We start from the raw sequence: 17,558 nt of genomic DNA on the forward strand, positions 1-17,558 counted from the left end.
AACAAGTTTTAACAATAATTGCGTTTTCATTACTTCTTTTTTTTCTTCGTTAGGTGGAGAGAATATAACCCAATTAACACAATCCACAGCATCGTATGAGGACATGGACATGTATGTGACACCTACTTAACACCATATCAAACTTCTTGGTCAAGTTGGACGGTCATCGAGGACAGTTCTCTTACACCTAGCATAATACCCGTGTCTCCTTTTTCTGTAGGAATGAGCGAGGACGTTTCTGTTTCACCTAGCATAAGATCATGTATAAATATCACAAATAAAACAAACATTTTTTTGAAACAAGGCAAGTTAACGAGAGTCGCAAAAGATCTCATTGTTGGACAATGTTGTCCACAAAAGCCAATGCCATGCCACAGAGGCGACTGAAGACAATTTATGGATACACTGAAAAAAACGTTGGTTCAATATCAACAGTCTGAATTAATGACAGGGTGTAAACCAGCTCTTTCTTGATCGGGGGGGATAAAAATGTCGGGGAAAAGACGAAAATATACCGGGTGTTTAGAGAGACTGTACATGTAAAGTCTTAATCTTCGAGCTTCCAAAAAAGGCTTTAATCGGGTGAATTTTGGGCTCCTTCCCCATTTTCTTTCCTTTTACCCCGTTTACATTGAGCAAAAGTCGTAATCGACTTAAGCCGTATTTTGAATTACGACAGCAGATTAATTCGTTTGGTGGGTCTTTACACTGCATCGACTTAATTCGATTTCAAATTCGCATTCACGAATATCGAATTCGTTTGTAACCAATGGTTACGGCAGGTAATACGAATTCCACAACGTGTTCGTTTACATTAGCGAAAAGTCGTAATTAATGACGACTTATTCGAATTCACTTGAAATGAATGATGATACAAGTCATCATTGGAATTACGTGAAGGGTGAAGAGAGCACCATTTTGGATCAAGGACATTGAGAAATAGAACAACAAGAAGCCTTCTTGTTGTTCTATTTCTCAATGTCCTTGATGTACATCCTGATTCTCTTGTCCTGCGAAGATCACTGTTCAGCGAAGTCCACCGAAGACTTTTATATCCTTTGCATACAGAATCCTCGCACAGATAACAATCTCCAAAATGGTGCTCTCTTCACCCTTCACATAATTTCTTCAGGAAAACAGGCCTGCCTCCATATCCGCCCTGTTTCCACTAACATTGACAGATAGTGTTGTTTCATAAACCAGACTTCAGCAAGTCGACAGAAGAATATTTTCCTTTCTTGGAAGAGGTACTCACTTTGACATATTCTAGATCTTCTCCGATATTACTGGATAGTAGTACATTGACTGCATAAGATATGCCTGGTTCGCAATGTCCTTCCTTTGAAGGCACATGAACAGTAAGCACACTAAACTAGCCCACAAAAACATTGACATGTGAAGAATTGTGTTTACATTTTCTTATGTACTAAACACCAGAAAACCCTATTATATTAATAGCCAATTACTACCTTCACAACATTATGATGTAATCTGGAAACTCCCAAGTCTCAATTATAGACATTCACCTTTCATATTAGAACACTTCCTTGGGAAATTCCAATATGAATATGATGAGTTATGATGTAATTTCACATTCTAGGGGAATACTCAATCCATAGCTAGTCCTGACTGTTTATTGTGGTAATAGAATAGAAATGAAGGGTGCAGCATTATCCTTTACACGCAAATAATGTGTCCTCGGCAGTAAAAACGTTTACATAATGGGTTCGGCTGCACCTCACCCATTATTTACGTTTTACTACCTCGGACACATTATTTGTGTATATAAAGGAGAATGCATTACTTACCCTTTATTTCTTAAATCAAATTACTCAGTGCACATCACAATGTGCTCTAAGGTCTCACAAAAAATACTGTGCAAACGTCGCTATCCGATCCCTTAATATGATGCTTATAATATAATGTCCTGCACGACCACTGAAAATCATTGTTCTCTAGTACAGTTACAGTTATCCTGACTTTAATAAAAGCATGGTGAAGAACTGGCCTATATTATGTGGTGAATGAATAAAATGAATTATTATTCCCAATAGATGGGAAGAAACAATACAATCATCAATAACGAAATCCATATTTCATGATGACATTGAACCTGTTCACGTGCTGGAGTTTATTGAGATCAATTTTGCACATATCGCTGTAGTGCGAAAGATTATCGCTGGCCAATAGAGCGGCTTGTTATATTTTGTACCAAAAAGCACGATTCGGTTTATTGGTTAGGAGCATTCGAACATTGTTGCTTCTTCGTTGTGGCGATGAAACAGAAACTTAAGCTATAAAGCATAGTCTTTTACGATCACACACTGAAGTCATGACCGATGTATTTTCCCTGCACCTTTAAAACTTCAAACACTCAAAAAGTGATAATAGAGGACTTGCTTGGTATGCCTAATGGGATCAGCTGATGCGAATTGACAAAGCTCAATATTTACGGAGTTACCTATCTATTTATCTATCTGGTTGTGTATGATACGTCGTACTATCTATTAATGTTAGCAGTTCCAATACTACTACTTACACGGAAACCATGTCTTCATCAGCAAATTATGTTGATATCACAAATAAATCAGAAAGGAAAATCATTGATGACAATGAAAGTGACGACGTTGCGGATGGCCTATTGGATGAAAATGGAACAAATAATCGTCTAAGAATTGATAATGACGAGTATGTGTACGTGTACGACGATAGCCAAGAAATGCCATGCCTGACAATCGCTAATCCTATGACGTTGATTTTGGCTTGGTCTGTGATGTTCACAACGGTATTCTGTATATTGTATTATGGTATAATGAACAGCAGATTCTTGGCAAGACCAGGTAAGTGTCAAAAGACTTCAACGCTCTGCGTGCTAGCCATAGACTTCAGCATAAAGAGTCCCAGCTTTGAGATATTCCTCAAAATATCAAGAGCTATCTTAAGAACCACTGAACCAATACTAGGCTTATTTTTACTTATTTTAATGTACTTTTTATGCTGATTGAGAGAGCAGAAAAACTTAACCTCTTTCTGTTCACCGTTTTAGGCGTAATGTCGAAACGGTACCCAATGTCCAAATATCTGTGCCGAAAATTGCTTTCCCCCTTTTGGCCTGCCAAAATAATTCACCATCTGGGGGTTCACAAAATATTGCACCACCCCTTAAGCTAATCGTAGATCCATGCTTTGCGCTCATTTTATTGATAATATTTTTTACCCCAGCACCTTTAATGTGTGTTGGAGAACCCTATACCATAGGTTTAATTATAACGTCAATGATTTTCATTTTGCTCTTGTAAAACTTTTGCAAGGTGTATTGACTCTTACTTGGTAGCTGAAATAGTTTGCCTTTCATATTAGGAGAAAATCCAGTGAAAATCGCATGTTCATAAAATAGTTAGCCGAAAAATCAATTTTGCCTATACTTTTGTACATAGTCTGCCCAATTTTGCGAGGGCGCGTCCCCCGGGGGCGCGTCCCAGGGCACGCGTGCAGATTATGATCGACGTAATAGCGACATCATGAGGGTATCATTTTGTACTTATGTTTGGTATCACTGGACGGAGAAGACCTATAGCTATACATTGGTACCAAATACAACAGTGTATGACGTTTATGATAAAAAAATAAGGGGTGGAACAATCACATCCCATGATCATCCCTTCGAAGTTCGTGTTACAAAATATGGCTCAATATTAAAAAATTATAAAAGAATTGTTCAGCGACTTGTAGCTAGTTTGGCATATTGCAATCATATTGACCTTTGCTTGTTGGTGCAGTAGTATTGTGAAGGGACTGATGCCAGGAGTTACAAACTATAAAAGTATTCAGGACCACTGATTGTTACTCTAAAGTTCAAAAGTCAAATCAAATTGGATATGATTTCATATTTTATAGCCTCTTTGAGAATAATTCTGTTTTGAAACAGAAGAAGATGACATGAATGGAAGCAGCAGGTGTTATAGTTTCAAAATGTTTTGTAAAATGTTTTATCAAGTTAAGTCAATGTGCATGGAAGCTTCAATTTATCGAAACTTTGATATGTATAATTATCTAACTGCTAATTTAGCAGTCAAGTTAGCTCAATCGTTAAGGCGTTCGACTATGGTGCGAGAGGTTGCGGGTTCGAACCCTGGCGGTGCCTAGTATGCTCTCGTGGAATATTGAGTTAGCTTGAAATTCCCCTGGACAAGGAACTTACTGCTAATTGTCTCGTTGTAACCCGTACGAAAGTCGGGGAGCTGATCCTGGTTGCGATGGTTATTTGTGGAATGTCTAGGGTGTGCGCTCTTATAGCAGCAAAGTCCCTGATTTGTTGTTAAATGGTTTATGGAATGATGTGGGGCCGTTGTGGTCAGCGACAACCTGTAAAGTGTGCTGAGGCTTGTGGATCAACGTTTAGGCGTTGTGCCTGTGCGTATAGCGCACTATAAATCACTGCGCTTTTTTTTATATGTTCATGGCAGGTATAAAAACAAGTAAAGGGAATTATAATTCAGTTCATCTGGATTATTATTTTAAATAGATATCTAGCGTAGCTTTACCGTAGTTATAGTTAGTCCAGATGAGCTGAATTATAAGTTTCTTTGCGTTCTAATACCTAGTGTGTCCCATAAAAAAGCGGTTTCCAACAAATGTTGTGGTATTTGGAAATGTGTTTTCCACCATCATTCAGTGTGTACATGAATGTGAAAGCCCCATCTTTACATCCCAGATCATTATATAATCTTCAAAACAATATTATCAAATGAGCTATGGGTTTCTGCAAATTATAGCTATGATGTGCCCGGAGGGGGGTTCTCCCTGGTTGAAGGTACGGGGATGTGACACGGTTGGGGGGGTACCTTTTTAGCAATTTTGGTATATCGATGGGTGGGTTTTCAGTGCAGACAAATGCGCTTAATTGGGCGCATATGGGCAAAGGTGCCCCTAAAAGCGCCCAATTAGGGCAAATATGGGTGCTTTTTGTGAAAAATTTGTATACTGATGGGTGGCAAAAACAGCAAAAAGTAAGTATAGAGAAAGTCAGCATCCGAAAGTCTGAGTGGCACATCCCCATAAAAAATTTTTTCGAAGCCCCCCCCACCCCGGGATGATGTGGTTATCACATAATGTACTGAATGACGGTTGAAAACACATTTGAAATATCACCGCATTCGTTAGGATCCGATTTTTTTATGCGACACCCTGTGCCTGTTGTTATGAGCCGCACTGATTCAAGGCCAAAATCACCTTTTCCCAGTTTTTTCCCCAGCGAATGCATAACAATAACACACGGTTTGATTAAAGCCAATGTGTGATTTACTTCACAGCGACGCCCTCAATTCTACTCGGATTTCTACTTTTTGCATAATTATAATGCCCAGTGGTATACTAAAATACCACGTAAACGACTAAGACTGAAGTGCTTTGCTAACAGTAAAATTGAACTTTTTGTATTAAAACCGGGTCGACCCGGTTTTATTGAGAGTTCAACGATCGAGTACTCGCTAACATGTACCGTGCATGTCAGCTTGTATGTACACACGTCGAGCGCGATGCTCCGTGCAGTTACATGTAATACGATCGGCGAGCGTAGTACACGCATTGTAGGCGTTGGAATGAATCGCAATTTTCTTCGTTATACCTCATTTTGTTTGGCTCGAAATTGAAAGGGGATAATGTGATCAGGGAAACAAACATCTAAATAAGAATCTATTCTTTATGCAAATCACACATTATTGCTTTAAGTTAACAAAATCTGAATCTTTAATGAAAAGCATAATATTATTGACAATGACTTTGCACATACACAAACATGTATAGACTTTATAAATCTCACGTGTACTCAAAATCTCCTTTGATATTATCGGCTATGCAAAATGACTGGTTTACAGGTACCTCTATCTGAAGGCACTGCTTATCCAGCAGCAGTCTTCTTTTTGTAAATTACAAAGTTCTGTTGTACTCAATGTTCCGGACGACTGATGTGTATTCTGATCCAAACTTTTCCTGCAAAGATCACTGTTCAGCGAAGTCTACCTTTGAGTGTAAAATCCTCGCACAGATGACAATTTCCAAACTGGTGCTACTTTCACCAATCATATACTTTCTCCAGGAAAGTTTTTTCTCTGCATTGATTAATATCAAAGGTGTGGTGTTTCGTAAGCCAGACTCCAGCAAGTTGATAGAAGAATAGTAATACCTTGGGGAGGAGGAACACTTTCGTGTACTCAAAATCTCCTTTGATATTATCGGCTATGAAAAATGACTGGTTTACAGGTACCTCTATCTGAAGGCAAATAATTATAGACAACCAACACATTAGAGAGCCTTCTGTCTTTTCTGTTTTATACCAAAGTAGTAAAACTTGCTTTCTGATCAAAACGGGATTCCCCTAAAATTTGTTTATTTATTTATTTATTTATTTATTTATTTATTTATTTATTTATTTATTTATTTATTTATTTATTTATTTATTCATTTATTTATTTATTTATTTATCATTTATTTATTTACATTCGGTCGAAGCCAGGCGAAGCCCAATAAATTCAAGGGATGCCATCCGCATATGACGGGATTCTTGCATGATTACTTGAATACATGGAGAAGGCCTGTCTAATTAGCATGAGTCCAATTGTTATTTAAATAGAGTGTTGTTATTAAAAGAACTTGCTAGAGTGCGTCAATATGTTAGCAGACATGTGGCAAACGATCCAATCCAGTCTTCCTATTAATGATCACAGTGACTCTGCCATCTGTTGTTATTAAGTTTATGCCGTATATAAACCGTTTTAAAACTATATTTGACACCATAAAATATTAAAACATGTAATTTGATAATTAAAATTCCTCAATGAGGTGTGGGGAAGGTTGGGGACGAATCGGCTCTAAAAAACAAAAGGGTCACACTTTGGATTTGGTTATGGTTAAAGAGAATGATCATGTTGTCAAGCCATATGTGACCCGGCAGCACAAACGAGCCGTAAATTCCCTAAATTGTATTCTGAGTTATGGTGTAAAATGTGTACGAAGGTCGTATTCATCGGTCACTTAAAGTGAAAGCCCCACTTTTGGTTCAAGTTCCTTGGGGAATTAGTCAAGGTTAAAATTTATCCATGTAAATTCTGTTCTGTCTGTCATCAAAGTAACAGGTGTAAGTCAGTTCTTCAGTGGAGAACTGGCCAGATGGGGCTTCCTGTTTAAGCTGGCGCGACATCTGTCTTATTTGGATAGTCACAATACCAATCAATAATCCTATTATTGAAGTGGATAATAAGCTTCTACCTTAGATGGCTATAGAACTTTTAATAGCTCTGGTCTTTGTTTGCTTTTGCTAAATCCTTTTCAAGTGGTGTGTTATTTGTATAGATATGCATAACCAACAATTAACAATGAGAGAACCTTCTTAAACCTCGTTGACTTGGGGATGATTTGAAATGACCGCCAATTATGACTGTTTGATATTTATTGCCAGCAATGTGGAAAAAGAGACACACATAGAAACGAAAAAAGCTATAATTTTGTTGAAGGAGCAAAGTTTAACTAACCATAACTCCGCTTCTAGATATCGTTTGAAGTCAAATGATATACCATTTTTAAGTTTATGATGTTTATTTTTTAAACACGAAATAAAACAAAATTGACCGGGGGAGGAATTTACGGCTCATTCGCCGTGGACGGTCACATATGACATCCACCCTGTTCATGTTTCTGATCATTTTCTCATACTTTGTGACATTGATTTTAAGAAGCAGTCAATTGTCAGAGCCACCAATGTGTACAAAGCGCGTAATTTCCGCAATATTGATCCTGTTGCTTTTGAGGAAGACCTTGTGTTCAAGCTCAATACCACTGATGATTCCATGGATGAGGCACATGTCGACCTTGTCCAGTTTTATAACAAAACCTGTAGCCAAGTACTTGAGACCCATGCACCTGCCAAAGAAAAACCATGTACCGTTCGCATCAAACCTGAATGGTTTAATCAAACTGTTCAGGATGCGCGACGCTTACGTAGGCGGAGTGAACGGCGCTGGCGTAAAACAAGGACTGAAGTTGACCGTCAAGCCTATATTGATTCCCAGGGAAGCTGCAAAAACCATTAGCAAAGAGAAAGCATCTTTTTATAATGAAAGGCTACTCAATTGTAACACTAAGGACATGTATAAGACTATAAATGCTCTTTTGAATAAGACCTCACGTGACCTTCCAGATAGTAGCTCTCTAGCTACATTAGCTAATGATTTCTGTAAATATTTCATTGGTAAAGTAGAAACAATTCGTGCTGATGTTGATGCTGTCCATGCTATCCCTTCAAACACCACTTCTCAATGTTCTACATCTACTAGCACATTGCAATGCTCGTTTGACAAATTTGAAGCTGTGTCTGAAGAAGATAATAACGCCATGGACCTCCAAGTCATGTGACCTAGACCCCCTCCCGACCTGGTTGTTAAAGAAACATATCCATATTTTTCTCTCTATTCTAACTAAGATTGTCAATAACTCCCTCCTTTCTGGCTGCTTTCCTGCTGAACTACGTAGGGCTACCATCACGCCTGTGCTAAAAAGGTGTCCCTTGACAAACAGCAGCTCTCGAACTACCGGCCTGTCTCCAATCTGGCCTTTGTTGGCAAACTGATTGAGAAGGTGGTCAGTGTTCAGCTCACCGAGTATGTCGAGTGCAATAAACTGGCTGAGCCTTTGCATTCAGCGTATCGGGCTGCTCACAGCACCGAGACAGCACTCTTGGCTGTTCATAATACCATTCTCAGAGCTATTGATGACAACAGGGCTGTCTTTGTGGTGTTTCTGGACTTGACTGCCGCATTTGATACGGTGGATCATCGTATTCTGTTGCAGCGATTGAGCCAAGAATTTGGCATCATTGGTGATGCCCATAGAGTGTTCCAGTCCTACCTTGAAAATCGCAGTAGTCAGGTCTTTGTGAAGGGATGCTATTCTGATAAGGTTCATCTGCCTTATGGTGTCCCCCAGGGATCGGTCATTGGCCCGATATTGTTCACCTATTACACTCGTGCCAGCGGGAACATTATTCGTAATCATGGCCTCCAATATCACCTCTATGCTGATGATGTTCAGCTGATTATCACCTTTAATCCTGCCATCCCGGGTGATGCAGCTTGTGCCTTGTTCAAACTTCCCAACTGCATCCATGAGCTACAAGCTTGGCTCATCAGTAACAAGCTCAAGCTCAATATGACGAAGACTGAGTTTTTTGCTGCCTCTTCTGATTATCACTACATTAATCTCAAACATCTCGCCCTTTATTTGGATGGGTTGGAGATCTCTGTATCTTCATCCATAAAGAATTTAGGGGTCATTTTTGACCATGACATGAAGATGTCCAGTTATGTTGCTCATTTGTCCAAAACTTTGAACTGGCAGATTGGCAATATTTGGAGGATAAGGCGTTTCCTTAGTTTTGATGCGTGTACCAATGCGGTTAGGACTAGACTTGTCCTGTCCAAGATTGATTACTGCTCCTCCTTGCTTAATGGCATCTCCCAGAAAAACCTCACCCGACTACAGCTTCTCCAGAACAAGTGCGCCAGACTCATTTTCAGAGAACCAAAATATACGCATACTTCTCCTTTGCTTCATAGTCTGCACTGGCTTCCAGTTGCTAAACGTGTCCAGTTCCGCACTCTCGTCCATGTTTATAAGGTTCTTGCTTCATCTACACCTGAATACCTGTCCTCCATCCTTCACACCCGTCATTCTGGGTACTCTTTGCGCTCTACTGCTGCCACTTGTCTTTCCATTCCAAGATCCCACAAGTTGGCTGGTGACAGAGCATTTTCCACCATTGCCCCTGTTCTATGGAATGGTTTGCCTTCCCACATTCGTGACTTTCAAAAAGAACCTAAAAACTCACCTTTTCACCTAATGTTTCCTCCCTCTTGCATTTTTCCTTTTCCATAGCGCTTTGTTTCTTCATTTAAAAAGCGCTCTCTAAATCTGTGTATTATTATTATTATAAGTGCTCAGAAACAATATTGTTCATTATTATGTCTTCAGAATCTGGGCTCCTATACTTTGTACATAACCTGGCTGTCTGATCAATTTGTGTATCGGTCCCCTGGAGCTACAGGGTTTTTGTGTATCGGTCTGTAACCTCTTCATAGAGTGCACAGTTCATATACTTGATATGCAGAAATCTCCATGTATGTCTATTTAGGTGTGATTTTTGACCAAAAATCACATTTTTGACCAAAAATCACATTTTTGACCAAAAATCACATTTTTCACATTTTTGACTAAAAATCACATTTTTGACTAAAAATCACATTTTTGACCAAAATCACATTTTTGACCAAAATCACATTTTTGACCAAAAATCACATTTACGACCAAAAATCTCATTTTTGACAAAAAAAATCAGTTTTGACCCTAAAATCACACATTTGACCAAACACATTTTTGAAAAGAAATCACATTTTTAAGCAAAATCATATTTTGACCAAAAATCATTGTTTTTTTACTAAAAATCGTGTTTTTGACCAAAAAAAGATTCTGAAGACATAATAATGATAAAATTGGATGGATACTTTCGCATGATACCTGAATTTATCGATCTCGCTAGAGTTTTCAAATATCACGCTCGACTTCGTCTCGCGTGATATTTGAAAACTCTAGCTCGACCGATAAATTCAGGTATCACGCTCAATCCATCCAATTTTATATCAAGGTTGCCCACAGGGTTACAAAGGCACAATTAGCACTCAAATCAGTAGTAGTCAAACTATAACTATAAATAATAGCCCCCGAAAGAAGGCAGGACCTAAAGAATGAGCCACTCCAATCGCAAAGCTAAGGACAGTGTGAGCTCAGGACCTTGTGTAAAAGCTGGGTAGAGTATAAGAATCTGTCCTGCACAGACAAAAAGGTGACTATCATGAATGCGTAATGAGCTGGACCCTGAACATGCGCAGATGCGATGACCAAATGTGATTCTCGTATAAATAAAAACGTCTTTTCTCATAATTTTTTGAAGATCTAAGTAAAGTATCTGTTTCACAGAAAAAATAATTTTTTTAAATTACCTTTTGAAAACAAAATGTGTGGCAGTGTTACCTATTTAGATTTGTTTTTATATTCTTTATTACCAATTTAAACCCAGTAATTCTAACTCGCTGTGCATGGTATTATAGCAATAATTCAACTCGCTGATAGATGTATTATGCCTAAGATGCCTAAGGAGAGCGTGGCGCAATGGTTAGGGTACTTGCCTTTAGTGCATGAGGTCCCGGGTTCGATTCCCGGCGGTGGCGATTTGCTGGGATATTGACTTGGAAAAAAAAGTCTGAAATTAATTGGCAACTTCTGTAGATTAAATTCAGACTTCCGCTCTCCCCATGGTTCATTTAGAATTGGGTAAATGAATCATGAAAGTACTCCGTCCTTCGGAGGGGACGTTAAGCCGTCGGTCCCGTGGACAGAGAGCCATACCTGTACATGTATCTCGCAGCCAGTTTCGAAAAGAGTAGGGTGTTAACCCCTGACTGTTCACAACCCGTCCCGGTGTTCAAATGGACCCCAATGGAAATAAGCTTCAATAGAGGCTTTCTTGGGTTATCCAGGGTTGTCAAAAAAACCGAACAAATCAAATCAAAGACATCTCGGTACCATTTGGTTGAAGCTATCTTCAGTAGATAGCAAATATTTATTCAGATTACGTTCAAAGTCAGCCTTGAACAATAAGAAATGTTTGGTGCTATGTTGTGTCTGTCTGGTTAAAAGGGCCTAGGGTATTTCGTGATCCACAGCATCAACCCCCCCCAACTTTTTTTTTAAGTGGATATTTTTATATCACTGGAAACCTCTGGCTACATAATGTTTATGTATAAAATATTTCTTGCAGATGAATTATTTTAGCAAAGATATCGTGAAATTTGAATTTCGTTCTGGTGCATGAAATTGAAATTTGAAAAATAATACCCATAATCATGCATAACCATGATAACTCTCAAACGCAAAATCGGATTCCACTGAATATTGATATCTTCTGAAAAATGTCATAAAAGGAGGGGGCTTGGATCACGAAATACTGCTTTAATATATGCCTATTATAATACAAGCAGCTAATGTTTAACGATGGGAAGACCGATATTGTTCGGTTCCACGTCACGGTTTTGCCATTCAGAAGCTGACTCCTCCTTGGCTATGCCTTCAGTTTTAAAACATCGAACCTTCTTCAATTGAGCCTGCAGATGGTGCTCGCGATCTCGGAGTCTTTCTTGATGAGTCTCTCAGCATGTATATCTTGTAAACAATGTTTATCGATCATCTACCATGTCTACTGTCATGACTGTCTACAGCACTCGTTTAAATCACCAGTAACAAATGATCGTGTCTGACTAGTTCATATATCATAATGCCTATAATAATACAATCAGCTGATGCGTGCAATGGTTTGTCATACAATGAAATACACTTGCTACAGAGTTCATTATACTGTTTATTAACTGATCCATTTCAATAAACAAATCGCAAATATTGTGGTACGACAATGCGCCATATCTATTTTGGCAGTCAAATACCCGGCATCATTCAGTTGATCAGTTCTATATAGAATCATGTCTTCGTCAGCATATACTGTTATCAGAGCCGATTCAGAAAGGAAAGCTCTTGACAATGGAGATGTCACGGATAAGGATGGCCTGTCGAAGGAAAATGGAACTGTAAGCAAACGCGTTGGTGAGGGGAGTATGTGTATGATGATAGCGAAGAAATGGAATGTCTGAAAGTCGCCAATCCTATAACGTTAGGTTTGGCCTTGGCCGTGATGTTCACAATGGTATTCTGTATTTTGTATTACAGTATAATGAACATGAAATTATTGGCAAAGTCAGGTGAGTGTGCAGTATAGTGCCGAATATACCCCCCCCCGGGATCCATCACATTCCCAATGTCAAACAAAACCTTCAAAAAAGTGTACTAACACCTGGTGGAAGTTGGTGTCCAGTTTTGGTTACTCCTTCGTGTGATTTTACGCGAAATTAGGGTTAAGGTTAGTTTAGTGTTAGGATTAATAGGCTCAGGCTTAGGATTAGCTTACACAAAATAAGTACATTAAGGATCACCCTAAGTTCGTGAATGCCTTTGCATGCAATTCTTTAACCTAAAATCATGATCGGATGAGGTTAATATGCTCAAACACCACGCGCATTTGGGTAACATTGGGGAATTATTGCATGTCCATCCTACTTCGTCGAATATTGGGGGATTTGGTGGGTCACTTGCGTATACTTCTCTTTTTGTACTTCTCAATATCCCATACGGGATCAGGCATATGTATGTAGCAACATAAATCGGGCAAATTGTGGCAAGTTGTTATAGCAATATGACAATAGACATGTCTTCAACAATGGAAAACTCCGGGGGAAAACTTTAACAGTGAAGTGTCTTGTCCAACCAGAAACACAAAATCAACACGGTCATTATGACACGTCATGTGTTGAAATAATATGTTAATAATAACTGCCAAGAAAGCTTTCTGCCCATTTATAGCCGAAATAACAAGGTAAAGTTAAAGACCGTATTCAATTGCAATACCAGATTTCTGTAGCCAATTCAATGGATAAGGTCCATTGCAAGCATATCTGAATATCATTGCACACTCTGTGTTGCTAAATACAAATTCATTGTTAACATGTAATGATTAATGTGTTTTAATATCGCAGAATATCAGTAAAAAGGTTGCCATGAGTACCGTAAACGGAATGAATACCCGGGGTGATAGGGCAGGCTGTTTACATATTGTTCGTGCCAAACGCCGTCAAGTAGAACGCAAGTTGGCGGGAATCAAGATCGAAATGTGACAGTTATTGTACTGGAAAGCAAAAACAGAACTGTAAGCGATTTAATTGCTATTGCAAAAACAAAACAAAAAATAAACAAAAAATGAAGAGAAATTATATTTTCTTGTAATGTTAAAGATGTCTACCGTAGTATCAACTCTTTACTGAAGACAAATGTATTTCATCTACCATTTAATGACATCTTGTCAATCAATTTTCAACATATTTTGTAAAAAAGATAATCATAGGAATGATTTTCATAATCTGCTTGCTATACCTTGTGATTCCTTCCTTAACCCATCTTAAACCATCCCACCGTTGGAACTTTGGAAACTTTTCGACCAGCCACTCTTGACGAAATATTAACGGCATGTATTAACCAAATTGTCAATATAGCTTAATCAGCTCGTAATCGACGGGCCTTGTCACATCGCGGATTAATATCAATATATTTTATTTTGAGAATTGTCTTGTGATAGCTCGCCATTAAAAGCATCACAAATGATTAATTGAATTCTATACTTCGTCTACTTTTTAACACGCAGATAGACAGTTTAACTACATGTACGAGTATGTATATCACTATTAACTTTTAAACTACTTTTTGGCGTAGTGCTACTAAAAGCTAACTATAGTAAATCCAAACGCATGGATCCTCTTCCTACGTCATCGTCGTCGTGGTCCTATGACTGACCTTTGCGACCCTGTTAATGACGGTACTCCAGAAGCTTATGTCTTGAGCCGGACATTGAGCTGTGGTAAAAGAAAAATCTGTTGATTGTGTAATTCCATCAGTCCATCTAAGCTTCTGTCTACCTCTTCTACGACTGCCTTCTATGTGACCTTGCCTGCGTTATCTTCTTAATGTTATCACCATCTCATCTACAAATGTGGCTAAAATACTTCAATTTGAAGCGTTCTATATTTTGGCACATGGTAGCATTTTCTCCAATTTGGTTTTTTGAACATTGATATTCTCAAGATCTTCCGTTAATGTTGTTTATCTTTTACCCACCAACTGATACCTGACCTGTGTCCTCATGATGTACTCCGCATGTTGAAAAGGTACGGTGACAGAATGCATCCTTGACGTACACCCTGGCCAATTGTGTCCCACTCACTGTCTCCACTCTCTGTTCTAACGGTGGCTTTTTGATTGTGATATAGTGAGCGATCAGTCACATGCTCAGAGAAGACCGTTTCTCTCATTATTTCATTTCTCATAGCTACCCTATGCCACACACAATCAAATATATTCCAGTAGTCAAGGAAGCAAAGGTATAATGATTGTTGGTATTCCTTATTGTGGCCATTAGATTCCATAAGTTGCTGGTTTAGTTTCTTGTTTCTCTCCCTCACCCTTCTAAAGCCAGCCTGCTCTGGCAGTCTGGTGGTAACTCATTCTCAAGTCAAGATGATTTCGGATTCTCTATTTTTTAGCCTTAGTTGTGTAGAATCTAGATGCAAATATGGTCAGAGGGCAGCTATTTCAGATAGGGTCGTTTACCCCGTTTACACTTTATTAACCCATCGATGGGTGTTATAGTTAATCGACTTAATCGCAAATCTTTTTGTCTTCTGAACAGAAATTTGTCTGCAACCCATCGAGCCAGGACCATGCGATTCTAACAGCACACGGTGGGGTTATAACGCTGAGCTAGATGAGTGTGTCCAATTCATGTATGGAGGGTGTGATGGAAATCTTAATAAATTTCTTACTGAAGATGACTGTCAGAGCAAATGTGGTGGTAAGTTGACTAATATGCATAGGCATAGATCCAGGGAGACGAATTCCCCAAGTGATAATAGGGGGGTCTGGTCCATAAAATCACCCCCATATTAATGCCCGTATGGGTTTTTGACCAAATTAGCTTCATATTTGGTAATTTTAGCTTACAAAGTGCCCATTTTTGCTCTCTTGTGATGATCCACAGCCTTAACACGGAAAACAGTGGCATGATCGACGGGAATTATATAAATACACATTTTTATCAGGTTCGCCGTCACAAATAATAAAGGAGACAAACAGCCTTATCCCCCCCCCATTTCAAACTTTTTATACCCTTTGAAACTGGTTACATGATGTTTGTGTGCAAAATATTTCTACAGATTCATTCGCTTGGCAAAATATTATCAAATTCAAAGCTTATGTAATACACATGTATTACTCGCTAATACAAAATTGGATTCAACTCGGGAATACTCTTTTTCTACTGATAAAATACTGAAACATGTGATACCATAAAAAGAGGATGATAGAGTCATAAAATACTCCTTTAATACCACAAAAAAATTTGAATTTTTATAATCGACTAGATAGAGTTCCTAATCTTTATACTTGTTGCACTTAATATCAAACTTCAGTGAACGGCTCTTTTCAGAGCCACCAAAACCATTAAATTGAGCAGGTAGGCGAGGTCTGCTTGTTTTCTGTGGACAGTGGACAGTTTTCAGTGACCGGCTCTTTTCAGAGCCACCAAACAAACCTTTAAAATAGCAGATAGACAAGATCTGTTTGTTCTCTACTGGTAAGGGGTAGTCTTCAGAGAACGGCTCTTTTCAGAGTCATCAATAGGCAAGGGGCGACCTACATGTCTCATTCTTAGGTACTTTGTCCTGAAGAAGTCAGAGCTACTCTTAACGAAAGCTTGACAGTTCTTAACTTGTCTGACGGCGAACCCGCTAAAAACCCACTAACTGTTTTGAATTCCCGTCGTAAAAGCATATCTCACAATATAATAACAGATCTTCAGCAGGCAGCATAATAGATACACCTGTAATAATACATCTTCAGTATATGGCATGACACATAATAATGTATCTTCAGTAGATAGGACAATACATTTACTAATAACACATCTTCAGTAGATAGGACAATACATGATAACACATAGTAGATAGCACAACACATAATAATGTATCTTCAGTAGATAGCATAATATATTATATTCTTCAGTAGATAACATAATTGATATAATTGCTTATAACAAATCTTCAGTAGACAGCATAATAGATACATCTGTAATAATACATCTTCAGTAGTTGGCACAATACAAAATATCACATCTTCAGTTGACAACATAATACATAAATATGTAATAACATTTCTCTAGTAGATAATAGATCAATCTTAGATGATACATCTTACAATAGATTGCCAATAAATGAATCTAAGTAAATAACATTGTCTTTCTATTAATGTATGAAATAGGACTACCCATCGTGCCATCTAGACCCCAAATTACTACGATTTTGGTTGTTGAGAATAACAATGACACATCACAGGCTCCAGTAGAAATAAGCAGCGTTACAGTTGCGAATGGTTCCACACTGTATGACGCAATGGTTGCGGCTCAGCAGCAGTATCCAAACGATTTCAGGTTAGTAGTGTTTGGAATGGCGAGCCTGCTATAGCCACAGTCTATGACCCTCACAGACTTAGCGAGCGTAACCACTCGATCGGAGATCTCCAGTTTTAATGTTAAAGCTTAAATTTTACTCTAACTAAAGCACTTCAGGCTATAGTCTTTCACATGGTATTTTTGTACACCGTTGGGCATTGCATTCATGCAAAAAGTATATAGAATTGTTTTGCGCTTGTCTGGTTTCAGCTTTGATACTACGACGTCTTCTGTTGGCCGTTCCATTACGACCATCAATGGTGTTACTAGTGTGGATCTATACTACTGGTCCATCTTAATAAGTGTGAACAGGGACTACGCCACAACAGGTATTTCAAATGCGTTTTTTCTC

At 38.5% G+C, this 17,558-nt stretch overlaps 1 protein-coding gene across 2 annotated transcripts in view; it reads left to right on the plus strand.

Moving 5' to 3' along the window:
* Nucleotides 1–2,336: 2,336 nt before the first annotated feature.
* The window catches only part of LOC140141795 (uncharacterized), a 17,079-nt gene continuing 1,857 nt past the window's right edge, over nucleotides 2,337–17,558 (plus strand). The window contains exons 1-4 of one of the 2 annotated variants that reach the window (XM_072163659.1): nucleotides 2,337–2,840; nucleotides 15,392–15,553; nucleotides 17,017–17,185; nucleotides 17,417–17,535. In XM_072163659.1, coding sequence (XP_072019760.1) covers nucleotides 2,549–2,840; nucleotides 15,392–15,553; nucleotides 17,017–17,185; nucleotides 17,417–17,535 — 742 coding nt within the window. In that variant the 5' untranslated portion in view covers nucleotides 2,337–2,548. Of the gene's footprint in view, nucleotides 2,841–12,506; nucleotides 12,858–15,391; nucleotides 15,554–17,016; nucleotides 17,186–17,416; nucleotides 17,536–17,558 lie in introns of those variants that run through there. The other variant, XM_072163660.1, reaches the window with a different exon arrangement.

Source organism: Amphiura filiformis, chromosome 20, assembly GCF_039555335.1.
Source record: "Amphiura filiformis chromosome 20, Afil_fr2py, whole genome shotgun sequence".
Classification (NCBI taxonomy): domain Eukaryota; kingdom Metazoa; phylum Echinodermata; class Ophiuroidea; order Amphilepidida; family Amphiuridae; genus Amphiura; species Amphiura filiformis.